General features: G+C 57.4%; 1 protein-coding gene and 1 long non-coding RNA gene across 4 annotated transcripts in view; one reads left to right on the top strand and one right to left on the bottom strand.

The window, feature by feature from the left end:
* The window catches only part of LOC127492086 (uncharacterized), a 58,883-nt gene extending 52,572 nt beyond the window's left edge, over positions 1 to 6,311 (top strand). The window contains exon 3 of the long non-coding RNA XR_007921119.2: positions 5,148 to 6,311. This is a non-coding gene — a long non-coding RNA (uncharacterized lncRNA). The remainder of the gene's footprint in view (positions 1 to 5,147) is intronic.
* Positions 578 to 16,293, bottom strand: PCED1B (PC-esterase domain containing 1B). 3 transcript variants are annotated; one of them, XM_070049730.1, is made up of 3 exons: positions 12,130 to 13,601; positions 7,362 to 8,206; positions 578 to 2,945 (listed from the first exon to the last, which is right to left on the bottom strand). In XM_070049730.1, exons 1-3 carry the CDS (start codon positions 12,241 to 12,243, stop codon positions 2,648 to 2,650), a joined length of 1,257 nt encoding a protein of 418 aa, XP_069905831.1. In that variant the 5' UTR covers positions 12,244 to 13,601; the 3' UTR covers positions 578 to 2,647. The 3 variants fall into 3 exon arrangements, with proteins under 3 accessions (XP_069905831.1, XP_008257577.2, XP_008257576.2); XM_008259355.4 differs by lacking the exons at positions 578 to 2,945; positions 12,130 to 13,601 and adding an exon at positions 15,692 to 16,293 and having other exon boundaries at positions 6,684 to 8,206; XM_008259354.4 differs by lacking the exon at positions 578 to 2,945 and having other exon boundaries at positions 6,684 to 8,206; positions 12,130 to 13,589.
* Positions 16,294 to 26,759: the final 10,466 nt, after the last annotated feature.

Genomic DNA, 26,759 nt, shown 5'->3' with positions numbered 1-26,759 from the left:
TACACACACAGAGAGATCTTCCTCTGCTGGTTTGTTCCCCAAATGGCCACAACAGCCGTGGCTGGGTCAGGTTGAATCCAGGAGCCAGGAACTCCGTCCGGGTCTCCCATGTGAGTTGCTGGGACCCAGCTGCTTCAGCCACCACCTGCTGTCTCCTGGGGTGCACCTTAGCAGGAAGCTGGATGGGAAGTGGAACAGCCAGGACTCAAACCCGCACTCTGACGTGGGATGCAGGTGTTGCAAGCCATGGCTTATCTCAGCTTGCCACAGCGCCAGCCCCTGCATGACATTTTACAAAGGAGAATTTTCACATTGGTCCAGCTTACAAATGAAGACCCTTGACCTCCTCCCATGCAGTGCTGGGCGGAGGCCCTGCTGTCCTGTCTGCTCTCCCTGCCTCCCAGGGGTTCATCTCGGGCTGTGCACAGCGTGGGGCTTCTGCTCTCTTGGCTTCTCTCTGGAAATGCTGTGTGCATTTTGTTCCCCCGACATTCTCATTTGGGGTCCACCAAGGCAGCAGACCGGGTAGTCCTGAAGGGAAGCCACTCAGGCATGAATAATTGATCGAACCACGGGCGAGTGGGAAGATGAAGTGCATGTGTAAATCTGTTTTCGAATCTCCCCAAAACAGCCTTCGCCCTGGAGCTGTGCAGGGCCAGTGGGACCCCCAGTGGCCTGATTCTTCCAGACGCTGGGCCGGGACCCAGTTTTTCCAGTACTGAGATCCCTTTTGATTCCCCTCCCAAGAGCCCTTTCTCTTTGCAAAAGCTGAACACACCAAGCTGCGCTTATCAATATTTAACTTCTTTCCCCATTTCTTATTAATCAAAGTCATCTATAACAGCAGCAGAACAGCGTGAGACGGGCTGGAGACGACGCTGATTGCTGGGATCCCAGCTAACAGCAACAGAACCACTGGACCGAAGCCATCTGGAGTCTGAAAACAGCCACCTCTCCCCGCTGCATGAAGAGTGGGCACAGGCAGCCTGGCTCCCGGAACTTTCTGGCTTTGGTTGGAACCCATGGTGGGTGGGGGAGGAGTCCCCAGAAGGTCCACGCCCTAAACCCTGGAGCCAGCGACTGTCATGTCAGCCAGCATAAGAGCTGGGGGCTGTGGAGGGACAGGGCTGCTGGTCAGTGAGAAGGTGCTGGGCCACCAGGGTCAGGACTGCTGGTCAGTGAGAGGGGCCTGACCACCAGGGTCAGGGCTGCTGGTCAGTGAGAGGGACCTGACCACCAGGGTCAGGGCTGCTGGTCAGTGAGAGGGGCCTGACCACCAGGGTCAGGGCTGCTGGTCAGTGAGAGGTGCCTGACCACCAGGAGCAGGGCTGCTGGTCAGTGAGAGGGGCCTGACCACCAGGGACAGGGCTGCTGGTCAGTGAGAGGGCCTGACCACCAGGTCAGGGCTGCTGGTCAGTGAGAGGGCCTGACCACCAGGTCAGGGCTGCTGGTCAGTGAGAGGGCCTGACCATCTGGGACAGGGCTGCTGGTCAGTGAGAGGGGCCTGACCACCAGGGTCAGGGCTGCTGGTCAGTGAGAGGGGCCTGACCACCAGGGACAGACTGCTGCTCAGTGAGAGGGGCCTGACCACCAGGGACAGGGCTGCTGGTCAGTGAGAGGGGCCTGACCATCAGGGACAGGGCTGCTGGTCAGTGAGAGGGGCCTGACCACCAGGGACAGGGCTGCTGGTCAGTGAGAGGGGCCTGACCATCAGGGACAGGGCTGCTGGTCAGTGAGAGGGGCCTGACCATCAGGGACAGGGCTGCTGGTCAGTGAGAGGGGCCTGACCACCAGGGACAGGGCTGCTGGTCAGCGAGAGGGGCCTGACCACCAGGGACAGGGCTGCTGCTCAGTGAGAGGGCCTGACCACCAGGGACAGGGCTGCTGCTCAGTGAGAGGGCCTGACCACCAGGGACAGGACTGCTGGTCAGTGAGAGGGGCCTGACCGTCAGGGACATCACTGTCACTACAGGGCCTCAAATGTGGGCCCAGAACAGAAGCCACCCCTTGAGACACTGTGCCCACCTAGCTGTGAAGTCGAACCTGGGGCTGCGAGCCGAGGACTGCAGGGGCTTCCGGCTGGGAGAGGCAGGAAAGCTGGTTCCCCCAGTCCCGACGGGACGCAGCCCGAAGGCTTGTCTGGGGCTTCTGACCCGCGAGTGCTGAGATAGTACCCATGAGGGGTCCCAGAGCGCGGCTTGCGGCGACGTCACAGCACCAGGACTGGACCTTTGTTGTCCTCCACTGGCCTTCGCCGGCCCTGTGCTCTGGCCAAGGAGACTCCCCAGGGTCCTGACCTCCCTCGTTGGGATTCCTCAAAGGCAAGGCCTGCCATGTCCCAGGAGGCAGCTGAGGTGCCCCGGCTGCCGCTGCCCCGGGGTTGTCTGCACTGTCCCTGTGCGTCCTCTCTGTCTCACCCTGGCTCTGAAGGCCTCTGGCTGACTCACCTGTAACCCTCAGCACCTTCGGGTCCCTGAGTGAGACGTGAGCACAGCCTTGTGCGTGTGCACGTGAGTGTGTGTTTGCCCCTGGGAGGAGCAGAGGAGGAAGGCAGTGACTTCTCAGCAGCCTTCCGCAGGCCACAGGCCCCTAGCCACGTCCGTTCCTATCATGGCAGTGGAGGATGGCCAGACCTGGGCGCTGGCCTTCACCCACGGGACACTGGGACTGTGGGGGCAGAGCCGGAAGCCCTCCGCGTGTGTGTGATGCAGGCTCTGCGCGGACACAGCCAGAGTTTGCACTTAAGGTGGGACCCAGCTGCCAAAAAGAGTGAAATGTTCTCTACCAGGCAGAGGCTGAAAACCGTCTCTAAGACACTAAGAAGGAAACCAGACAGGCTCGGCATCCGGACGCCGGTCGGTGGCCCTGTGGGTGCTTGTGCGATCGGAGGCAGTGCTTCGTCTCCAGGACAAGTGGACATCTTTGTGGCACCAGCACTCCGGGTTCTGTGGAAATAGAGATTTCTGGTAAATGCATTACTCGCTAAAGCAGTTATTTTAGCTACTTTTTAGTTTTTATTTCTAAAATAAACATTACACACAACAATACACCTTCCTCCTACATTTCGTTCTTTTCACGTTGCAGTCAGACAACAGCGGATTGTGGATGTGTTTGTACACGAAGCTTCAGAGTGCACGGTGTGCTGGACACCACCGAGTGCCTCACAGATACAGTGCCTGTCAAATCAGCCAGTCATTTCACGGAGAGTCTAGGGGTGTGTAGGCTCACTCTGCACCGAGCGTCTACACCGCACTCTGCACCGAGCCCTGCACCTCATCACTCTGCACGGAGTGTCTACACCTCACTCTGCACCCAGCGCCTACACCTCACTCTGCACCGAGCCCTGCACCTCATCACTCTGCATGGAGCATCTACACTTCACTCTGTACCCAGCATCTACACCTCACTCTGCACAGACCCCTGCACCTCACTCTGCACAGACCCCTGCACCTCACTCTGCACCCAGAGTCTACACCTCATTCTGCACAGAGCACCTGCACCTCACTCTGCACCGAGCGTCTACACTGCACTCTGCACCGAGCCCTGCACCTCATCACTCTGCATGGAGTGTCTACACTTCACTCTGCACCCAGCGCCTACACCTCACTCTGCACAGACCCCTGCACTTCACTCTGCACCCAGCGTCTACACCTCACTATGTACTGAGCGTCTACACCACACTCTGCACCGAGTGTCTATACCTCATTCTGCACCAAGTGTCTATACCTTACTCTGCACTGAACATCTACACCTCACTCTGCACTGAGTGTCTACACCTTACTCTGCACCCAGCGTCTACACCTCATTCTGCACAGAGCACCTGCACCTCACTGTGCACCCAGTGCCTGCACCTCACTCTGCACCGAGTGTCTACACCACACTCTGCACCCAGCGTCTACACCACACTCTGCACCGAGTGTCTACACCACACTCTGCACCGAGTGTCTACACCTTACTCTGCACCCAGTGTCTACACCTCACTCTGCACCCAGTGTCTACACCTCACTCTGCACAGAGCCCTGCACTTCACTGTGCACCCAGTGCCTGCACCTCACTCTGCACCCAGAGTCTACACCTCACTCTGCACCCAGTGTCTACACCTCACTCTGCACAGAGCCCTGCACTTCACTGTGCACCCAGTGCCTGCACCTCACTCTGCACCCAGAGTCTACACCTCACTGTGCACTGAGCGTCTACACCACACTCTGCACCGAGTGTCTACACCTCACTCTGCACCGAGTGTCTATACCTCACTCTGCACTGAACGTCTATACCTCACTCTGCACCTTAAGTCACCTAAGTCTACACCTTACTCTGCACCCAGCGTCTACACCTCATTCTGCAGAGCACCTGCACCTCACTGTGTACCCAGTGCCTGCACCTCACTCTGCACCGAGTGTCTACACCTCACTGTGCACCCAGCGTCTACGCCTCCCTCTGCACTTAGTGTCTATACCTCATTTTGCACCAAGTGTCTATACCTTACTCTGCACTGAACATCTACACCTCACTCTGCACCGAGTGTCTACACCTTACTCTACACCTCATTCTGCACAGAGCACCTGCACCTCACTGCACCGAGTGTCTACACCTCACTGTGCACCCAGCATCTACGCCTCCCTCTGCACTGAGCACGTGGGCTGCCCCATCACTGCAGGCTGAACTGGCCACATCCTGGAACTTTCTGCCAGGGTAGCTGGCCCTCTGCTTCCTCCACCCTGAGGAGGAGCAGGCGAGCATCCCTGGTCTACTCCATATCGTTTGGGCCAAAGAGCCATTTCCGCGCCAGTCCCAGACCCACAGAGCCAACACTGCTGCTAACCAGACACACACACGTGCAGGCAGCTTGGAGCAGGGCAGATCCTTCCCCGGATGACCCAGGCCTTCCAAGCAGTCCGGCGCTAAGGTCTTGGGTCCCCCAGAGCAGCTCTGTAGCCCGGGGCTTGCGGGGGTGCAGCCGCGGCCTTGGCGCATCAGCAGCTGAGGCGAGCTTCCGTGGTTGCGCAGACACTGGCCTCGCTTTCCTGGAACCCGTGGGAAATGTCGACACAGCACGGAAGCGCTGGCCTTCAGTGTGAGAGTCTTGGGGGAGACACATGCTGCCTAGATGCCAGTGTCCTTAACTTTGCCTTTTCCTCCTTTTCCAGAAAACCGCGCGAGTCAAGGATAGAAGCTGAATGCAGTGGGCTGGGGCCGGGGGCCAGGTCAGGCCAGAGCGCTGCTTTCCTCCTACTTGCTGAGTGACAGTCGCTTCCTGATGCAAGGAGCAGGGTGTTTTCAGTCAGGGAGCCTGCGGCAGCCAGGTGCACATTCCCTGTTCCACCGACGGACAGAACAGCGGCAGGGTGCTTGGCACCGTGGAGCCACCAGACAGTGGACTTGTGGCGGGTCCACGTCTGGTCCCGGTGTTTCCTCCAGCATGATCAGAAGGCAGACTGAGAGCCCACGGTGAGGGAGAGAAAGCACCTCCCAACCCCGTGTGCACGCGGGCAGACACACAGGACACACCGGCAGCCTCCAGTCGCACATCGAATTTGCCGCTTGGCCAGACGAAGGCCACTGGCTCAGCCTGTGGGCCGAGGTCAGCAGAGACAGACGGGCACAGGACTCTGCGTCATGGACGCTGGCCAGGCAGGTGCCGTCCTGACTGCTGGTACGTGGCGAGCTCCGCCTCACCAGGCTCTCGTTTCCAGTCTGTCCGGGCTGTGCTGGAGACACCGTCCAGGCTGCTTCCCCCGTGCACACACGCACTCATGTGTCAGGGCACACGGGACACGAGCACAGCACCAGGTGCTCCTGAGACCAAGGACTCAACACCTCCGGGTCAGCCACGTGGCCACTGCGCTGGCAAGGACGTCCTGCTGTCACCTGGCCCTGACAGATCCGGAGGGTCTGGTCAGGAAGGCAAGCAGGGGGCACCCCTGTTCCAGGCAGACCCCCCTTCTCCCTGGACCCCCTCCCTGTGCGTGAGTGGCCCACCCCTCGTTACAGGACGAAAGCTCAGAGCTTCGGGGCAGGCGCCTGCGCACACTTCCTGAAGAAGCTGTTGCCCTGGACGCGGGGCCGGGGTGGAGGCCACAGGTCAGCGAGACCAGGCCGCCTTCCCCAGGAGCCCTGCGCCCCTCGGTGGACTCACGGCGGCTGGGCAGTTCTCCCGTGGCGATCTTCTCCCAGCCGCTTCTCGTCATGCAGTCACATCTCACCAGCTAACAGAACAAGAACCCTGCTGTCCAGAAAGCTGTAGCACATCCAAGCCCAAGCCCAGCCTTTCCGGGGTGCGACTCCAGCGTCTGAACAGGCCCCCGCCCGACCTGAGGGCGTGTGTCGTCCCGGGCCGGGCTCGCTCTGGTGAGGGTCAGGAAGCACCGCCTGCGCTGTCTGGGACTCCTCCCGCCTCCCCTTCCCCTGCCCCGACTCTGGCAGGGAGCCCCTTGGACTTGCCGCTGGACTGAGCGCGGAGCTGAACTGGGATGGACAGTGGAGCAGGAGGGCTACTGCAGCTGTGGAACGCACTGACTCTTTGAGAATCACATCTGGCAGGAGTGAGCTCCATCTGTGGAAACCCTCAGAATTGTTTTAGTAAGTCATTTCCTCGGTGAGCACCGGCCTTCCTCCCACAGAGCTGCGTTTAGCCACAAGGAGAGGCACCCATCACACGCGGACACCACAGAACCCACAGCGACTCTGAGGCAAGTTCTTTATTTCGATTCCACATTCACAGAACGACGGTGAGAACGGGTGGGGAGGCAGAAGTCAGGTTCGGTCACTCCCAGGGACGGGGCGAGACCACAGGCGACAACAGCAGGATCTGACCGTGCTTCTAGCCCTCCATGGGGCCCCCAAGGCTCAGGCAATCCCAGGCATGAGCAGGGGTCAGGCCTGCATCGGGGCTCTGGGTAGCCGGGGCGCGCCTGCCGGGACGCCTAGGCCGCCCTCTGCAGGGTGTGTAGGGGCCCCGGGGCGGGTTCCGGGGGAAGCCTCTGTGGACCACCAGGGCCTGCCGCTGGACACAGGGTGAGGGGAGGCAGGGCCCAGGCAGGGGGGGACCAAACATCAAGTTGGCTTCCATGGCAAACCTTGGCTGAGTGGGGGAGGGGGCACCTGGGCTGAAACAGAATGGAGTCCCCTGGAAGGGAGGGTCTGAGCTGAAGTAGGACTCCTGGGGACAGAACAGGAGCTGGGGCATCCCTGGGTAAGGAGAGAGGGGGCAGGGTGGCGTGGGCAGGAGAGGGGGCCGGAGCGGGAGCAGGGGGGCACGGCTGGGAGGGGGCAGTGGCTGAGCCAGGATGTCCCTGCCGGCTGAGGGCTGCCTCCGGGTGCCACGGCCCCGCCGCCCCCTTGCAGGGCCCTCTCGGACCCACCTACTTGCAGGGGCGCGGTGGGGCAGCTCCACTCCCCAGGCGTCGGCCACGTGCTCCAGCAGCAGGTGCGAGAGGCAGCGGTGGGCACGTGCATCCCAGTGCACCCCGTCGTGGTGCCGGTGCTGTCCTGCGTGGCGGAAGTGGAAGTGCAAGTCGAGCAGGTCAAAGCCGTGCTTCCTGGCCTCAGCGAAGCAGTAGAAATTGGCTTCGACCAGGCGGGCGCGCAGGGAGGCAGCGTCCAGCTGTCCCTCCGGTGGGAGGAAGCGCGCAGTGATCTTCTGGCCCACGGGCATGGCTGTGTTCCAGATCAGCAGGCAGGAGGCGGGAAGCACCTGGCCCAGGTGTGCAAACAGCTTGGCCAGGTTCTCCAGGTAGCTCTGCCCGGACTCAGGGCCATACCTGGAGAGGTCCCAGAGGCAAGAGTTCATGATGACCAGGTCTGGCGCGTGCTCGCCAGTGCACAGCTGCTCCAGGACGGCCTCCAGGTACTCGGAGTAGACGCGGGTGAGGAAGTAGAAGCGCACCAGGTGGTGACCCGAGAGGAACTGGCGCACCTCGCGGTAGGTGATGCCATTATGCAGGGTGTCCAGCTGGCCTCCCTGCAGCAGCTTGTCCTGCTCGAAGCTCAGCTCCCCCTTGGCCTTGAGCTGGCTCGGAGTGAGCAGGGAGTCCTTCTGCAGCAGAAGCACCAGGTCTTTGTACACGGCGCGCTGCACCGAGTCGCCCAGGATCACCACGAACTTGTTGTGGAGCAGCTGGCGTACCTCGCAGGCCCGCAGGGGCACCATAGCGTCCAGGGTGCCTGGCCTAGTGCCGCCCCTGGTGCACGGTGCGACTTCCGATTGCTAGGACAAAGGAAGAGAGCCACTGCAGTGGGGGCAGGCGCACGGAGGACCCTGGGTGGGGGAGGGGGCGGGGAGCCAGACACCCAGTGGCTGTGGTCAGGCTGCAGTTGAGGCTTGACATTGGTCTTTAGGACCCGACCCCTACCCCTAAAGCCTTCCCTGGGACTGGACCAGAGGTGCTGCAGGTGCCACTAGGGTGCCCAGCTGTGGCTGGAGGAGGTTGCTAGATGGCCTTGCAGCAGCTGGGCAGTGAGGGGCACAAGTAAGGACACAGACAACGCCTGTGGGGGAAAGAGGGTGAAGCAGTTAAGCCCTGCAGTGTGGGTGAGGAGGTAACCTTGTTAGGAAATGGGGGGGGGGGCAGGCAGCACTGTGCCACCGCTTGCATTGCCAGCATCTCACACGGACCCCTGCTAAGGTGCTTGGAAAAGCAGCGGAGGATGGCCCTAGTGGGCGGGGCCCCTGCACCCACGTGGGAGACCCAGATAAAGCTCCCGGCTTCGGCCTGGCCCAGCCCCAGCCATTGTAGCCATTTGGGGAGTGAACCAGTGGATGGAAGACTTCTTTTTGTGTCTCTCCTTCTCTAATTCTGCCTTTCAAGTAAATAAATAATAAGTGATTTTTTTAAAGTGCTTCCACCCTATAGTTAATGCAGTGGAAGGGCTGTAAAGAAGAAAGGAAATGCCACCAGGGGCAGGGCAATGTAAAAGTTGCAGGAGTTGGTTCTTGTTATCAAATGCAAGAGGCAAGGGGCAGATCCCACCATGCACGGCTCCTCTGTCTCTCAGAGGCCAGATGACGTCTCGAGCACACTGTTCTGGGTGCTAGATTGTTTCAAGGCCGAGTCCCTGGCCTGCCCTTTCACCCGCTGTGGGAATGCCTTCACTCATCAGGACTGGGCCAGCCAGGCGGAGGTGGGGCAGACCTGCAAGGGCCCAGAGGCAACAGGGTTTGGCTCCTGACACCGACACAGCTGCTTTAAGATGCTGTGTTCCTCCCGCCTCTCCCATGAAGCCCCCTGTTCTGCAGCTTCCACGTGAAGCCCAGAGCACTGTGGGACAGGCGTGCCTGCGCTGCTGCTCTGCGGTCACCCTTCCTGCTCCAGGTGAAGTTGTTGCTTCCCTTCTCCCTCCAGCCCCGCCCTTGGCGCCGGGGCAGGCCCAGAAGCACCTGAAGCAAAGTTCTTAGCAGAACAGTGGGGTCACAGATGACGCCCATCGGCCCCTTTTCCTAACTTGAGGACTCGGTGAGAGGCACCAGGGCACAGAGAGGAGCAGGGCCTGTGCGGGCTCAGAGCTGGAGAGACATCCAGGGTGTCCTACATCCAGCAACCCACATGCTTCACGGTGCCCTTTGCTTCCTGTCTGAAGCAGAACTTCTCTGTGCCCCTAGACTAGGACCCAGGTTTCACTTAGGAAGGGGGCACCCTGCGGTCAGAGAGGAGGTCTCACTGCCGAGGTGATTCTGCAGAAAGACCTGGAGCAGTGCAGCTGGGAGGGGCACGAGCCGAGCCCACCTCCTCTCTGCACTCCTGACAGACTGTGCGCCTTTGTTGTCCCTGTTAATCTACTTAAAAAAAAGTTTCATTCATTTATTTGAAAGGAAGAGTGACAGAGAGGGAGAGACAGAAGGAAATCTTCCATCCTCTGGTTCATGTCTCAAATGCCCACAATAGCCAGGGCTGAGCCAGGCCAAAGCCAGGAGCCAGGACTCCCTCCTGGGCCCTCCCATGGGTAGGTGGTAGGAATTCAAGTGCTAGGCCCACCACTGCTGCCTCCTAGGGTGTGCAGTAGCAGAAAGCTGGATTGGGAGCCAAGGCAGGCCCCAGTCCCAGACAGTCTGATACAAGATGCAGGCGCTCTGTGGTGGCTTAACCCACTGAGCCACAACTGCCTGCTCCAGCAGTTTGATTTGCAGCCCCAGGTACTGACTTAAGAGAGCAGAGACAACCTTCTTCCTCTCCAACACATCATGTGAGATGTTAGAAGTAGTGAAACTCGTCTTCAGAACTCCAGCTGAGTGTGCTTGAAGCTGCTGCCTGTGACTCACATTCATGGTGAGCCAGCCAGTAGTGCCAGAAATCAGGGGGGAGGGGCCTAGGCCTCCCACCCCCACAGCAGCCTAAAGCCACCCTGGCTTTCTAATGAATTCTAAGCATTTTAATAGGTGTGGGTGAATAACTGTAAGTAAAAGGCATCCTATTAAAATACAAAAATAGGCAAATTAAGAGTTTCTTTAAAAAAACATTGAAAATACTGACTATTCCCAAAGGATCTTCATTAAGATATTTTTCCCAATAGAAGAAAAATTTGAAACATTTAGCTCATTGTGGTGCAGTAAAATTCGCAAGATCAAGCATTGTTTAGATTCATCTGTGTGTTCAACCCACACTTACTAAGCATCGACTGTGTGCTGCACGTGAGGAGCACAGAGCTGGGTAAAACTTGCTCAGAACACCCACTGCCCCATTACACAGTAGCTTCCAGGTGCACAAGCAGAAGGGGAAACCCTTCCCTGCCGCCAGCTCTGCCCCGGCGTCAACAGAGCCCTTTGTTTACAAGGTCCACATTCCCTCTGGGGGGGCAGTGCCCTTGACTGGGACGGAAGTGAGTCCAGGTCGCCTTGCAGCCTGGACACACAGCACCTCGGAGGCCCCTGGGCTGGGCTCCCAGCTCTGCTACCCGACAGCTGTTTGACTTCGGCTGTTGCTTAGCCTTTGGGTGCCTCAGCTTCCATCATCTGTGAAGTGGGACTGGCAGTGGGCGGGAAGGTAGGGTTAAGTGCGCAGCGCTGAGGACACCGGACAGTAGTCAGTGCAGACCACCACTGAGCATGTCCAGAGCCCCAGGTCACTCTGAGAGGGAGGACCGTGACCGTGCTGCTGTCAGCGCAGTGGGGCTCCCTTTACATCACAGGAGACCGTGCAGACCACACAGGCCTTCAGCACTGCTGCTCCCCCTCACTCACTGTCCCCTTCCACAGGCCCCGTCGGGTGAGGGTGGGTGCTAAGCTTGCCTCCCAGGTGCACCACTGCCTGCCCAGAACAGGTGGTCTTGTGGCCTGGTGGGGGTACCGGTGATTCCTGTGTGTATGTGTATCTATCTCACCCCCTGCCTTAATCTCAGGCAGAATAAATTTGGGTCCCCCGGGGGAGCCTGACCCACCCCTGTACTGCCCTGGGGCTGGGAAGAGGGAGGGAAGATGCCTGGGAGAAGCTGAAGCCCAGAGGAGATTCCTGACCTTCTGCATGGAGATGGCAGGGTTGGACATCCCCACCGCAGCCGGCACTCCCCGCAAGTCAGGAAACAGCACACATGGCTCCACCCCCAGTCCCCACACCCTGGGCAGCCAGGCATCAGGGCAGCTGTCTGCAAGTCACCCCGGTGAGCAGCCTGGAAGCAGCTGTGGACCGTAACAGCCCAACAGGAAAGCTTCGGAGCGGTGCACGGAAGGAGGCTCACAGAGAACCCAGCAGTTTCTTTTGGTGCCCCAAGATGGGCGCAATCCATAGGGTTTCTTTTTTGATAATACACATTTTCCGTGGACTTTCTGAAGACCCCGCATACCTGAGAGTGCCCTCGGGCAGCCTGTGGTCGTTTATTCTAAATGCCTCACTTGAAACAGTGTCTCCCAAATGTACATACAGCAGAACTGTGACTCCCATCAAGAGCAGTCAGGGCGCACTCACAGAACTCCCCAGCCAGTGTTTGGCCGCATTCCTGCTCACTGGAATGCAAGGTATGGGAAGGTGGGACCTTGGCCCTGCCCCTGCGCAGCTCCCCTGCTGGGTGCCAGAGAGGCGCAAGGGAGCGTCCCCCCCAGGAGGGGGTGCCGGCCAGGCCGGGCCTCCTTCCACCTGGAGCACAGCGAGCCCTTGCCGCTGCAGGCTAGGGAAGGCCCAGCCCAGCCCCGTGCCAACCTACCTCGGACGTGAAGCCGGGTGCTCGCCCCGCTCCCGCTGGCTGGCTGCAGGCGGTGCCTCCCGCGTTGTCTCCCCTCTCCTGGCCTTGGCTCTCTCCTTCCAGCGTTAAACACATTCTCACTCCTCCTCCACCTCCAGGACAGGCCTATCATCCACCTCGCTTCAAGGCCACATTTCTAGGGAGCTGTCGGCCCTGGCTGGGTCCTGGTCCTCTCCTCCTACTCACCCCTTTGGCTTTATCGTGTTTGTGTGTAAATCACTGGCGGTTTCCTTGTCTCTGCTTCCCAAGGTCACCTGGGGGCTTAGGGCAGGGACCGCTTCTCCCCCTAGCTCTGCCCTGGTCCCGTGCCCCCGACACCCTCTTTCCCTGGAAATCCCCACAGGCTGGTCTTCAGGGCAGGGGCCTACTGTGGGGCTGCTCTCCACAGCCACATCCTCACCTCCAGGTCACCCACGTAGCTCTGGTGCGCGCCAGGCTCCCAGCCTGAATTTGAATGGCACCCCTCCCCCAGCACCCCAGTCTGGAGGGGACAATGGGCCATTCCTTATCAGGGTCTATTTGTATGGAGATGACTCAGAAGTGGGGAGGAGAAAGCTAGTCCCGGGAGGCCCAGGAGTCAGCCTCGGGCTTTCCCTTTGGCCCCGTCAACAAAACACCCGGCCTGAGCGTGCTCTAGCCTAGACCTGGCCTTGGGTTCTGGAGGGTTCCTGGTGTGTAGGATAAGCTCTGTGGGGAGGGCAGTGGCCACCTAGGCCTCAGTAACTTCTGGGTCCTACACCCACTTGCCCTCCCATCCAGCCCTGGCTGAATTCCGGACTGATCTTTGAGGGCAAACACCAGGGGTCCTCACAAAGCTTGCAGAAATGGGTAGTGTGAGAAATCTGCTTGGATTTCAGGATAGTCTGGAGCACGCTTGTATTGAGCACGGATGGTGGGGTGCCGGCCACGGTCCCCGCCATGCTGTGTGGTCAGCGGCAGCGCTGGCCCCGACGTGTGCTTGGTAGGAACAAGCCTGTGTGGCAACACTCGGTTCCTTGTGGCTGCGGTGTGAGAACCCTGAATCCACACCGATCCGAGACATCTTCCCCCACTCCTCCCTGGCGTCAGGAACACAAAACACAGAGGCACAGTGTTCCTGGAGAGCCTCACTGTCCCCACGACTGCCCCAGCTATAAATCAGGCAGTTCTGGGAGGCATCTGTGCCTCTCTGTTCCCACTGCTGCCTCAGATACAAACCAGGCAGCCCTGGGGGCTCCCTGTGTCAGAAACATCCCGTGTCAGTCCATATCCCACCTCCCTCATGGGAGTTCCCTATAAAACCCCAGCCCCACAGGCATCCCACCTCCCTCATGGGAGTTCCCTATAAAACCCCAGCCCTACAGGCATCCCACCTCCCTCATGGGAGTTCCCTATAAAACCCCAGCCCTACAGGCATCCCACCTCCCCCTTGCAGAGTTCCCTATAAAACCCCAGCCCTGCATGTATCCCCCCCACCTTGCAGAGTTCCCTATAAAACCCCAGCCCTACAGGCATCCCACCTCCCTCATGGGAGTTCCCTATGAAACCCCAGCCCTGCATGTATCCCCCGCACCATGCGAGTTCCCTATAAAACCCCAGCCCTACATGTATCCCCCCACCATGCGAGTTCCCTATAAAACCCAGCCCCCTCCCTCCGAGGCTGCTCCCGGCAGTTCTTCGCCCTGAGAACCTTTTCCTTGCTCGGTCCTCCTCGGGCGCAGTTTAAAACCCTGATGTGTGGTGTTTGGGGCCTGTGCTTTCTGGGCAGCTAGCAGGGGTGAGGATGTTACAGTGTATTTTGGGAAGCTGAGCCTGGAGACCAGTTTCACCCGTTTGAGGTTTTTATGGATTTGTTTTCCTTTTCAAAAATTTATCTTAATCCTGAAAAAATGTCTTCGTCTTGATTAAATCTTTATTTCTAAAAGGCATGATTTTTATCTTATCTGTTTTCTCAGATAAAACCTTGTGTTCCTTGGGTTGCTGGCAGGCTAAAGCTGCCCGGGCCTGCAGAGGAGTGTGCTGGGGGAGGGGCTGTCTCAGACTCACTGTCCCTGGTGAGGCTCAGGCCTTCCAAGGGCTGACTTGAAAGGGCAAGGCAGACAGAGCTCTGTCCCAGGCCCCCCAGCCCTTCTCAGCCCAAAGCCTGACAAATGATAAGAGTTGCCACGGTGGAGCAGTGGACCCTGGGCCCACTGAACTCCCACAGCCCAGGGAGATGGCGACTGCTGTTGTCTCTGTCCACAAAATCGTGGGAACCTGAGGAGGTGCCTGTGTGCCGCTGTGTTCCCTGGCCTCACAGCAACACAGGTGGGCAGCCACCTTGGTGTGTTTCCTTAGTCTTGCCCCAAACAGCAGGCCCCACTAGGTCCTCACCCGCAGCCACGGACAAACAGGTAGAAAGAGCAGGCGCAGTGGCCGATGCCCTGGCCCAGGCCGGGTCAGTCTCCGTCCCTCCGCACGAGAGAAACAGCCCCGATTAGGAAACAGCTTCAGAGTGCGTGCTGTTGCAGCACTTGTCGCACTAACACTGTGTGGCACCTGGATTCCATGTGCAAAAATGGTTCTGACTTGGCCGGCGCCGCGGCTCACTAGGCTAATCCTCCGCCTGCGGCGCTGGCACACCGGGTTCTAGTCCCGGTCGGGGCGCCGGATTCTGTCCCGGTTGCCCCCCTTCCAGGCCAGCCCTCTGCTGTGGCCAGGGAGTGCAGTGGAGGATGGCCCAAGTGCTTGGGCCCTGCACCCCATGGGAGACCAGGAAAAGCACCTGGCTCCTGGCTCCTGCCATCGGATCAGCGCGGTGCGCCGGCTGCAGCGTGCCGGCCGCGGCGGCCATTGGAGGGTGAACCAACGGCAAAGGAAGACCTTTCTCTCTGTCTCTCTCTCTCACTGTCCACTCTGCCTGTCAAAAAAAAAAAAAAAGGTTCTGACTTGGAAATGAGGTTCCAGAGCTGGTGTCAGCCTCGGTGCCCACCATGCTGCACAGGGCTGGTGGGCGGGCTGCCTCCCCACCTGTCCCACAGCTGGGAAGGCAGGAGGCACCCGGCCCAGGTGAGGGGGGACAGGCGCAAAGCCACGCCTTTCCTGGGCATGGCCTCTCTGCCAGGAGCTCTAGTGGGCTCAGCTCCACCCCTGCCCTCGAGTGCCCAAACAGGTCAGAAGTCCAGCTCCAGCTAATTGTGGGAGCCTGGGGAAGGCTGGGTCCTCAGTGCAGGGGGAGTGTGCTGGGGGACCGAATGAGGTGTTCAGCCATGCTGCTGTTATTGATAACTCCCATACGCCTGTTAAGAGCCCTAAGAACCAGGTACTCCATTGTTCTTCGATTTACAGCTCGGAAATGAAAGTTAAGAGGTTGAGTCACCTGCCCAAGGGCGCTTATTTCCAGAGAGCGGGGCTGCAGCTCACACTGGCACCCCATCACATCCTCTCCCAGGCCACAGCTGCACTGGCTGTTTCCTTACCGCCCGGGGCTGGGGGCCTGGGCGTGCGTCCCCAGAACGGCTAGCCGGAAAGCAAAGTAACAGCGAGACAGCTGGGAAGTACTTACTCCAGAATGCGCCTGGCAGGTGTCCTCTGTGGGCTCGCAGGTGCTGCTGGTCTGCAAGGCGGAGTCTGCCAGGAGATGCCACTTCTGGGGCACCGGGTCGGCGCTGGCTCTTTGCTTTAGGAAGCAGAGGGAAACAACCAAGGTGGAGCGGCAAGTGAGCAGACGGCGCCTTCCTGGAGTGTGGCTTTGAACTTGTTCCGCAGTATTTGGGTGTCACTCAGATGGACTCTTCCTTTGTTCTGACCCAGAGCTCTTAGTCCCTTGGTGGGGGCCTCTCAAGGGGAGGAGGGAGAGCGCCCCCTTTCTAATTCAGATGCGGTAGCGGTGACCCCACACTGCTGTACAAACAAACCACTTCCAAATCCTTCAACCTGCTCCTCACCGCGGCCCCATCCACGGGAGAAGACAGGCCTGAACCTGCCCCTGGAAGCCAGGCCTGCATACCAGCCAGCCCTCAGGTCACACAGCAAGGGGCAGAGCCCGGACTGACCCTCCTGCTGGGAACGGGAGGGGCCGAGCTGTGGGAGAGCGTTTCTGGTCCGTGTAGATAAGTGCGGCCTCCTCCCTCCCCTCCAACACCGACTGACTGCCGTGAGAGGAAGTGAATCAAATGAGGAAATGAAGGCTTGAAGAAGTGTTTCTCAGAACAGTGAGCCTCCTGTGGTTGTTTTCTTAACACATCAGGACAGAGCAAGACACAAAGGCACGGAAGAGCCCAGCCAGGGGGGCAGGTCCACAGCAGTCCTGCTCTGCACGGGTCGTGCCCTGATCTCTTGATTTTCTTAACACAGCTCGGCTAGAGCGAGCTGGCCTCTGAAGTGACAGTGTCGTCCCTTGACCTGCCCACTGTATGGCTTGACAGCTGGCACCTCATTTCCGTCCTCTGGCCAATGGACATCCATCCAGGGTTTTAATGAAGTTATCACAGTGTCTCAAGGCAGAGCTTCAATCCAGAATGCAACTGATAACTTCCGTGTCTTAAATTCAATGCAGTATGGCCTGAGCTGTGGCGCAGTGGGTTGAGCTGCCGTCCACAGTGCCAGCACCCGTATGGGTGCCAGTTCAAGTCCCAGCTGCTCCAATTCTGACCCAGCTCCCTGGTAATGTGCCTGGGCCCTTGCACCTGCAACAGGAAACCTGAATGAAGCTCCTGGCTTTGGCCTGGCCATTCTGGGCATTTGGGATATGAACCAGCAGGTGGAAGATCTCTGTCTCTCCTACTCTCTGTAATTCTTTAAAATAAAAATTTTTAAAAGATTTATTTATTTTATTTGAAAGTGAGACTTACACAGAGAGAGGAGAGGCATAGAGAGAGAGGTCTTCCATCCGCTGGTTCACTCCCCAGATGGCCGCAATGGCCGGAGCTACGCTGATCCGAAGGCAGGAGCCAGGAGCTTCTTCCAGGTCTCCCATACAGGTGCAGGGGCCCAAGGACTTGGGCCATCTTCTACTGCTTTCCCAGGCCACAGCAGAGTTGGATCAGAAATGGAGCAGCTGGGACTAGAACCGGCGCCCTTATGGGATGGTGGCATTGCATGCATCAGCTTTACCCACTACTCCACAGTGCCAGTCCCAATAAATTTTTTTTTTGAAAAAAAAAAAAAAAACATTTTTTTTCAGAGTAGTGTGCTAATGGAATTGAAAACCCGCCATTGATTGTAGCAGCTGTGTAAGTGATCTGCACGGCTGTCCATTTCTCTGCACAGTGGGAAGAACAGAGCAACCAGCAGAGGTGGACAAGGCCAGAGAGCAGAGGGGCTGGGCACTGCAAACCAAAACAGAACTGCCCGTGTCTCCTGCTGCCTAGACCTACTGGGGACTGCCTGGACAGTGGCTGCTGCCGTGTGTTCCCAGGCGTGCTGACGTCCGCGCTGGTGCTGTCACAGCTCCCCAGGGCGGGCAGCAAGCTAGTGACCAGGGCGTGCCCCTGGAGAGCACTGGGGAGGACATGGAGGCCGTGTGCGGGTGCTGGGAAGATGGCAGCAGTCAACCCAGAGAACCGGGCAGCGGGATGTGCGGGCCTGGGTCGGGAGATGGCACCATCTATGCTTTCCCTCAGTCAGTACCCGCGACAGGCAGGTACTGAGCTGAGCTGCTGGAGCTGGGTTGGGGGCGCCAGTGACTCGGAGCTGGCAAAAGCAGGCTGTAGAGTGGCGAAGGGATGAGGGGGTGTGGGCCACCCTCCGAGGGCGAGCTCAAGCAGGAACTTGGCCGCCCAGACCACGAGCAGGCCTCTGGGGTAGAAGCAGCACCACCGCCAGGAAGTTGGACGTCGTGGGGGCCAGGGCCCGCAAAGGGGCTTTGAAGGTGAGGGCCCACGCCGGGAGGTGCCGGGGTTTGGGCCTCAGCCATGGGAAGGGGCGGAGACCCTGGAGGAGGAGTGGGGTCTGGCCAGGCCGCTCACCTGCTCAGCTGAGATGCAGGGGTGCGGATGGGGAGAGGCCCGGCCTGGAGAGTCCACTTGGGTTTGACACTGGGCCGGGTCGGAGGACTGAGCCTAGGGTGCCCAGGGCAGGAGTAGCTGTGCAGGCCCGGGGAGCAGAGGGAGCGACACAGGAGACCGAGAGGGCGGCCCTGAGGAGACTGAGCAGGCACAGGGCCGTGGAGCTCCAGTGGTGTCGCGGAGCAGGACGGGGCCGGGGGGCGGGGGCAGGGGACGCTCAGGGCTGGGTCGGGTCCTGGCACTGCTGTTCTCAGTGTTGAGTTGTGTTGCATGGGGCCACAGGACGCCAGAGGAGTGGTTTGTTGTCCCTGTCAGTCATGCGTGCAAGAAAACTGATAAGGATTGTGTTTTGCCATTTGGATTTTATCAGTGTACATTAATAGGCTTTTAGAAATTAACAGTTTACTTATGGGCAGGCGCTGTGGCGCAGGAGGTTAACGCCCTGGCCTGAAGTGTTGGCATTCCGTATGGGCGCCAGTTCTAGTCCCAGCTGCTCCACTTCCGATCCAGCTCTCTGCTGTGGCCTGGGAAAGCAGTGAAAGATGACCCAAGTCCTCGGGCCCCTGCACCCATGTGGGAGACCCGGAAGAGGCTCCTGGCTCCTGGCTTCGGATCGGCCCAACTCTGGCCGTTGTGGCCAACTGGGGAGTGAACCGTTGGATGGAGGACCTCCCTCTCTTCTCTCTATGTGGAAGTCTCACTTTCAAATAAATAAATAAATCTTTAAAAAAAAGTTTACTTAGTCATTTTTTATAAAGATTTATTTATTTGAAAGGAAGAGTGATAGAAATGGTGGCGGAGACAGAGAAAGATTTTCCACCCACAGGTTCAGTCTCCAAATAGCCTTGGTGGCTGGGGCTAGGCAAGACTGAAACCAGGAGTCAAATTCCACCTGGCTCTCCCACATGGGTGCAGGGGCCCAGCACCTGGGCTGTCCTCTGCCGCCTCCCAGGTGCATTGGCAGGGGGCTGGATTGGCAGTGGAGCAGCCAGGACTCCAGCTGGCAGTGGGAGATGGGTTGCCGGTGTTCTAAGTGGTAGCTTCACCTGCTGCCCCACAGTGCTGGCTCCCATGATTTTTTTTTTTTTGAAGCTAAACTCTTTAAAGCCAGATGTTTTACTGGGGGAGTAAAAAGTATTGTGAGCATAAGGGCAAAAATAACATTCCTTTTTTAAAAAAAAGATTTCTTTTATTTATTTGAAAGAGTTACAGAGAGAGGCAGAGACAGAGAGAGAGGTCTTCCATCTGCCGGTTCACTCCCCAATTGACTGCAACGGCTGGAGCCGTGCAAATTTGAAGCCAGGAGCTTCTTCTGGGTCTCCCCCGTGGGTGCAGGGGCCCAAGGACTTGGGCCATCTTCTACTGCTTTCCCAGGGCGTAGCAGAGAGCTGGATCGGAAGAGAAGCAGCCGGGACTAGAACCGGTGCCCATATGGGATGCTGGCGCCGCAGGCGGAAGATTAACCTACTGCGCCACAGCACCGGCCCCCAAAATAACATTCCTTTAATACCACAAGATCTTTAATAGTTCTGGCAACATATTAATTTCAACATATCTGTCTATAAGCCATTATTATTTTTCCACATTTTTGGTCCACATTTTCTATTTCAAGAAACGTGGTTATTTTTCTTCTTGGAATGGAGTACTCTAAAGTGTGCCAGAAATGAACTCACATATTTACTTATAAGTGTATTTATTTTAGTCCACTAGTGTCTGTGTTCAGATCTGTGCCGGGCTACTTTCTAAGAAAGGACCAAATTTGGTAAATCACAACCCAATATGTGTCTTCTCTGCCTGTTTGAGTCTTTCTATCTTTGGTGATTTCTCTTTAAAGCACTGCGCTTAGCACTTTCAGCCACACATGAAGAATGAGTAATTTACTTTACTTGGGACAAAAATCTTCCCCGATTGAGGCTCTGGGGCTGGCATTATAGCGCAGTGACTTAAACCACCACCTGGGACGCCTGCACCCCACAACAGACTGGTGTTGTGTCCCTGCTGCTGCACCTGCGTCTCCACTGCAGCTCCCGGCTACTGCGCCTGGGAAGCAGTGGCAGAAGGTGCAAGCGCTCGGACCCCTGCACCGACGTGGGAGACCCCGCCGGCGTTCCTGGCTCCTGGCGTTGGCCTGGCCCAGCCCTGGCTGTTGAGGGCATTTGAGGAGTGAATCAGCACATGGAAGACTGTCTGTAGATCTGCCTTTAAAACAAATAAGTACAGAGATCTTGAAAATTAGCAAAAAGCTCCCTTCTGAGAGCTGGGTTTGGTGACAGAGCGGGGTCTGCCTGGGGCTTAGTAGCAGAGCTTGGTGCTGCGTCACCCAGGGCCACGGTTGGATGAGAAGGTAGACGTCCCAGTCTGTCCGGATTTCTTGAACTTACCCACCAACCTGCCCAGCAGTATCTTTTGCTGCTCCAGTGTAGCTTAGCAGCTCGGAGTGCGGCCTTTGGCGACAGAAAGGTTGAGTTTGGAGTTCTGTGTCCTTAGCCTGCCAGCTCTGGGACTTGGGAAGGGCACTGAGCCCTGCTGGGCCCGCTTCCATCGCAAAGACGAACTGTGCAAGGTGCTAGGTAGACTGCTGGTGAACTCAGTCTGTTCCAGGAGTCAGGGTCACCCATCCCCACTGCAGTCATGTTGTGGGGACCCGGATCCCCAGTATTAGAGAATTCGAGGCAGAGATGCAGGTAGGGAGTTAGAAGAGAGCAGGGTTTGTCTGAGGAGAGGGAAGGTACAGCACAGCTTCGGGAGTCAGTGTGGGTTGCCGCTCCCTCCCAGTGAGGAACGAGTGGTGGCCGCGGCTGCTGCCAGTGTCAGGGTTCCCCCTTTGTCTGGGGATGGTGCCCCAACTGCACGTACACCTGGCGGGGGGGCTTCGGTGCAAGCACTGGTCACCACTTGACTTTCTCTGACACTCTTTTAAGTAGGCAAAGGTGGAGGAGGGGCTTCCACTTCCCAGCGTCTGGTGTCTGGCCGTGCGGGTCCCTGCGACTGCGACTCGGAGTCTTCCTCCGAGATTCTGCCTTCACAGTTGTGACTGCTCGGTGTCCACCTTGTGGACCCATGGGGATCACAACGAAAGACAGACTGTGTATTTCTCAGATGTGCATTGACTCTGGGTGGGGCGTGCTGGGCGAGTCAGGAGATTGTTCTAAAGCATGACAGCATAGCTAAGCATGAAGAAGTGTTTGTGCTGCTGGCTGAATAAACTGTGGCTTTGCAAGGATCCTGTTTCAAGTAAATTCTAAACCAGCAGCCTTGTTTTTCCCCAAGCCCATTCCTCCCCTTGTTAAATGGAATCCACATCAAACCTGGGGGTCACTGTGACCCCTCCCCTTCACCTGCCCGGACTGCCCTGGCTGGCCCACCCTGGCCCACCCTGGCTGGCCCACCCTGCTCTCTGAATGCACCTTGACGTGCGGTCTTTGCTTCCTCTCATCTGTTCTCTGTTCCGAGGTGCAGGAGTGGTCATCTCACTTCCCTTCACGGGCCGATCGTAACCTGCCAAATCTGGCCAGCGGGTCTGAGGACATGGCCTGCCTCTGGTGGGTGCAGTCGCCACCTCCGTAGTGGAAGCTCCACACGGAGGGAGGGGTCAGATCAAGCCTCTGGGCCCCGCACTAAGAGGAAGAAGGGGCTGGGCGCTCCCTTGCCCACGGCCCCTGTTGTGAGTGACAGCTCCTCAGTGGGGCTGCGGTGAGGTCCAGGCTTCGTCTCCCTGCAGCCGATGAGCGCCAGTCCTGGCTCTCACCGGTGCGTCCAGAGCAGCCCTCCCGACCTCGGCCGGCCCAGCGCGGACACTGTCCTGCGGTTCGTGGATGTTTGGGACAGAGACACAAGCTGACCTCACCCTTCTTCTGTGGCCTTCAGGTCAAGCCCCTTTCATTTCCTGGGTGCTTTCGCCACAGGGCTCTACGAGGGCCCGGAGAGGCTTCCCTGAGGCCCTGGGTGGAAGCCGCGAGAGCAGTCCCACCCGCTGCCCTCCTGCAAAGTTTCTGGAAGGGCCAGGCAGTTGGTCCCGGTGCCGGTCGGCTGTCTGTCAGGGTCCCTGCCGTGCAGGGCCTGTGTGCTTCTGCGGCGGGCAGGTGCAAGCTGGGTACAGGATGGCAAGGAAATAATGCAGCGCCTGCTGCCCAGGCTGTTTCCTCACCCCCTTCAACGTGCACGGCCCTCGCAAATGGGATTTTGTCAGTTATCAGTTCCCATAGAGAGGGGCCAAGGAGGGTGAACGAGTCCTGATCCTGTCCCACAGCTGCAGGGATCTCCAGGAGGAGGCAGGAGAGTGGTGTCAGGCTGGCGTCTGCCCCGTGCTGACCACGTCTGCCTCTTTCTCCCTGCTCTCCCTCTTCAGTGTTTTCCTCCTTTTTGTAAAAAAAAAAAAAAAAAAAAAGCCCTTGGCTAGCTACACCAGTTTAGGATTATAGAATTGACACAGAATCTCGGTAACAGAGAAAATTAAATTACTCGCGTGGGAACTGAGCTGGGGCAGCTGAATTCTTTATATGTAGAAAGTCTGGGGGCTGGTGTTGTGGTGTAGTGGGTAAAACTGCCTGTGTCACCAGCATCCAGTACGTGCTGGTTCTAGTCCCAGCTGATCCAGCTCACTGCTAATGGCCTGGGAAACGCAGTGGAAGATGGTCCAAGTGTCTGGGCTCCTGCCACCCACATTGGGAGATGCAGACGAGGCTCCTGGCTCTGGCCTGGCCACACCCCAGCTGTTGTGACCATCTAGGGAGTGAACTAGCAAGATGGAAGGGGTCTCTCTCTCTTTCTCTCTCTCTCTCTCTTTTTCGCCATCTACCTCCTCCCTCTCTCTCTAACTCTTTCAAATAAATAAATAAATTTTTTTAAAAAAACTTACATGCATAACCACTGTGTACACAGATTTGTTGCTTACCTGGAGAGAAATGTTGGGTTCAGCTGTAAAAGTCAGTTTTTGTGTGGACAGTGAGGCAGGCAGGTTAGGAGAGCAGTTGTGAGCCACCTGGAACCTTCCCTTTTAGACACAGACCTGCCTGTCTGGCAGGTACAGGAAACCAGAGCACACCGGGCCTGGGAGGGGACCCAGAGTCGAGGATGCACCCCAGAACAGCCAGAGTCTGAGAGCCGGAGGGGTTGTCACATCTGGGGACCGCGGTGAGCCGTGTGAGGGGTGTAGAGGAGATAGTTGGTTCTGTTTCTTGTACAACTGTGTAGTGCGTATTAAACACACAAGAATTGTCCTACTGCCTCTAAGAAGTGTACCTTTCTTTCTTGAAATAATTCTCCTTTTTTTATAAAAAAATATTTGTTTATTGGGTTACTGGGGCTGCTGTTGCGGCAGAGTGGGATCAGCTGCTGCTTGCAGTGCTGGCATCCCATAGCAGGATACCCGTTCACGTCTTAGCGAGTCCACTTCCAGTCCAGCTCCCTGCTGGACTGTATTAACCTCGGAAGTCAGCAGAAGGTGGCCCAGGGCCCCTGCCACCCGTGTGGGAGATCTGGAGGGAGTGCCCGTCTCCTGGCTTCAGTCTGACCAAGGCCTGGCCATTTGCGGAGCGAACCAGTGGGTGGAAGACTCCCCCAACTCTCTCTCTACCTTTCAAATAAATAAGCAGGGGCCGGCGCTGTAATGTAGTGGGTTAACACCCTGGCCTGCAGTGCCGGCATCCCATATGGGCGCTGGTTCTAGTCCCGGCTGCTCCACTTCTGATCCAGCTCTCTGCTATGGCCTGGGAAAGCAGTGGAAGATGCCCAAGTCCTTGGGCCCCTGCATCAACATAGGAGGCCCAGAAGAAGCTCCTGGCTCCTGGCTTCAGAAAGGCACAGCTCCGGCCATTGCGGCCAATTGGGGAGTGAACCAGCGGATGGAAGACCTCTCTCCCTCTCTGCCTCTCCTCTCTTTGTGTTAAGTCTCACTTTCAAATAAATAAATAAATCTTAAAAAAAAAAAAAAACAAATAAATAAGCAACCAGAAAGTTTTATTTATTTGGAAGACAGAGACAGAGACAAAGATATCTTTGATCCACTGGTTCACTTTCCCAGCACCTGAAGCAGCCAGGGCTGGGCCAGACCAAAGCCAGGAGGCACAGACTAACCAGGTACCTCATGTGAGTGGCAGGGACTAAAGTATTTGGGCCATCACCTGATGCCTCTCAGGTGCTTTTGCCGGAAGCTGGATCAGAAGTACAAAGTAACCAGGACTCGCACCAGGCAGCCCAGTATGGAACGTGGGACCCCAACAGCAGCTTGACCCACTGTACCATGACACGTACCCTTGAAATTCTTCAGCCTCTCACGTGTGTCCTGCTTTGCCACCTCTCGTAATCCTTGCCGGGACACAGAATCGTTCTTCCCTGAGACGGAGAGGAGAGAGGAGGGTAGCACGCGTGAGGGCGTGGCTGCAGCCGTGCTGCCCACCGATGCCCCGGGAGGAACGTGCTTCTCTATTGCAGATAGACTGTGGGTGTAGGTTTGAATGAGCTGCACCCTCATTTTTAAATATTGTCTCAACAGTAACAGCAGAAAGGTACCATGTAGGTCAAACCAAAGCTCTGCCTCTCTGCTGTCATGTTCTGCACTCCTGTCTGGACAACAAGGCCCAGTTTGGGCAGCGTCTGGACCTCGGAGGCCAGGTGGCAGCTGGTGAGAGGGAAGTGCGGAGCTGTGGGATCGCAGATCGTCCCCGCCTCAGCACGGACTTTGTCTTCTTGTAGCCAAACTGGAAACAGTTGCCAGGGCAACGTCCACTCTGGCGGAGCCTGAAGCTCCCTCGTGACTGCTTGCAGTGCCCTTTCTCAATGGGCAAATTTGGCACAGTTTGCCAGTCTCACCACTCCAGGGACAGACCAGCAGCCTTTAGTGAATGCTGCCGCCGTGTCTGCAGCTCCTGCACAGCCGCTTTTCAAAGCCTCGTGCCTCACAGTTACCCTCCAGGTGTCCACGGTGATTGGGGTGCTGATGGTGACTGTAGACAGCTGGGTGCTGGTGACACCACGTGGCATGTGGCACCCAGCCTGGTGTTTGGTCACTGTGGGGCAGAGCCCAGGGCCTGTTGTCAGAGCAGGCTGGGATCCGGCTGGCGCTCCTCTGTAGTAAGATAGCAGAGCCCTGTCACCGTAAGCGGTCAGACTTCCAGGGAGCAGAAGGGATGCAGATCTAAGGAGGACTTGTCCAGGGCCTCCACCCCGCGGGGTTCCTTTACTTTCTAATTGTCACCCGTGATTTTTTCCACTTAGTCCCCGGTGGGCTGAGCTGAGGTGATGGAGTGCTCAGTATGTTGTGGCCACACAGAGCCCTGATGTCAGGGGCATTCGGCGAAGCCAGCCCATGCACCCACAGCCTGTTGAGAGGACGGAGATGTGTGCTTGGCAGTGAGAGTACATTTCAGCGAGAACGTGGCCAGTCATCCACACTCAGGTGCCACTGAGCACCCACTTATCAAGAAGCTTTTGGGAACCTGCCATGAACTAGCGGTAGTACTTCATGTTCTGCAAGTATAGGAGCAAATAATAATGCTTATAGGTGTGTGCAAATACATAATTTATATGGATATTTTAAAAAAAACTTATTTCAAAGGCAGTGTTACAGAGAGATAGAGGAAGAGACAGAAAAATCTTTTATCTGCTGGCTTACTTCCCAAATAGCCACAATGGCTGAGGCTGGGCCAGGCTGGAGCCAGGAGCTAGGAGCTTCTTCCAGGTCTCTCAGGTGGGTGCAGGGGCCTAAGCATTTGGGCCATCCTCAACTGCTTTCCTAGGCACATTAGCAGGGAGCTGGATTGGGAGTGGAGCGGCTGGAACATGAACTGGTGCCTGTGTGGGATGCCAATATCGTGGGTGGCAGCTTAACCCACTATGCCACCACAGCAGCCACCCTGTAAAGACTGAATTTATATATATATATATATATATATATATATATATATAATTTATTTGAGAGGTAGAGTTATAGACAGATGGAGAGACAGAGAAAAAGATCTTCCACCTGCTGGTTTACTCCCCAAATGGCCAGAATGGCCAGAGCTGAGCCATTCCAAAGCCAGGAGCCAGGAGCTTACTCCAGGTCTCCCATGTGGACGCAGAGACCAAGCACTCAGGCCATCTTCTACTGCTTTCCCAGGCCATAAGTAGAGAGCTGGATTGGAAGAGGAGCAGCCAGGACATGAACTGGCACCCATATGGGTTACTAGCACCTCAGGCAAAGGCTTAGCCTAGTATGTCACAGCACCAGCCCCAGGATCGAATCTTACTACCAAAGAAAGGTCATATGGGGGCCGGCGCTGCGGCTCACTAGGCTAATCCTCTGCCTGCAGCGCCGGCACACCGGCTTCTAGTCTCGGTTGGAGCGCCAGATTCTGTCCCGGTTGCCCCTCTTCCAGGCCAGCTCTCTGCTGTGGCCAGGGAGTGCAGTGGAGGATGGCCCAAGTGCTTGGGCCCTGCACCCCATGGGAGACCAGGAGAAGCACCTGGCTCCTGCCTTTGGATCGGTGTGATGCGCTGGCTGCAGCATGCTGGCTGCAGCGGCCATTGGAGGGTGAACCAATGGCGAAAGGAAGACCTTTCTCTCTGTCTCTCTCTCACTGTCCACTCTGCCTGTCAAAAAAAAAAAAAAAAAAAAAAAAGAAAGAAAGAAAGAAAGAAAGGTCA

This window comes from Oryctolagus cuniculus, chromosome 9, assembly GCF_964237555.1.
Source record: "Oryctolagus cuniculus chromosome 9, mOryCun1.1, whole genome shotgun sequence".
NCBI lineage: Eukaryota > Metazoa > Chordata > Mammalia > Lagomorpha > Leporidae > Oryctolagus > Oryctolagus cuniculus.
Note: the sequence above shows the minus strand (reverse complement) of the source record. Positions and strands in the feature narration are given on the sequence as shown.

What these genes read in the sequence shown, in the direction of transcription:
- PCED1B (XM_008259354.4), bottom strand. Translation starts at nt 12,243, where the DNA reads ATGTGTTTAACGCTGGAAGGAGAGAGCCAAGGCCAGGAGAGGGGAGAC. An exon ending in CACCCGGCTTCACGTCCGAG is followed by an intron (nt 8,207 to 12,129) that starts GTAGGTTGGCAC and finishes CCTTTGTCCTAG; the next exon opens with CAATCGGAAGTCGCACCGTG.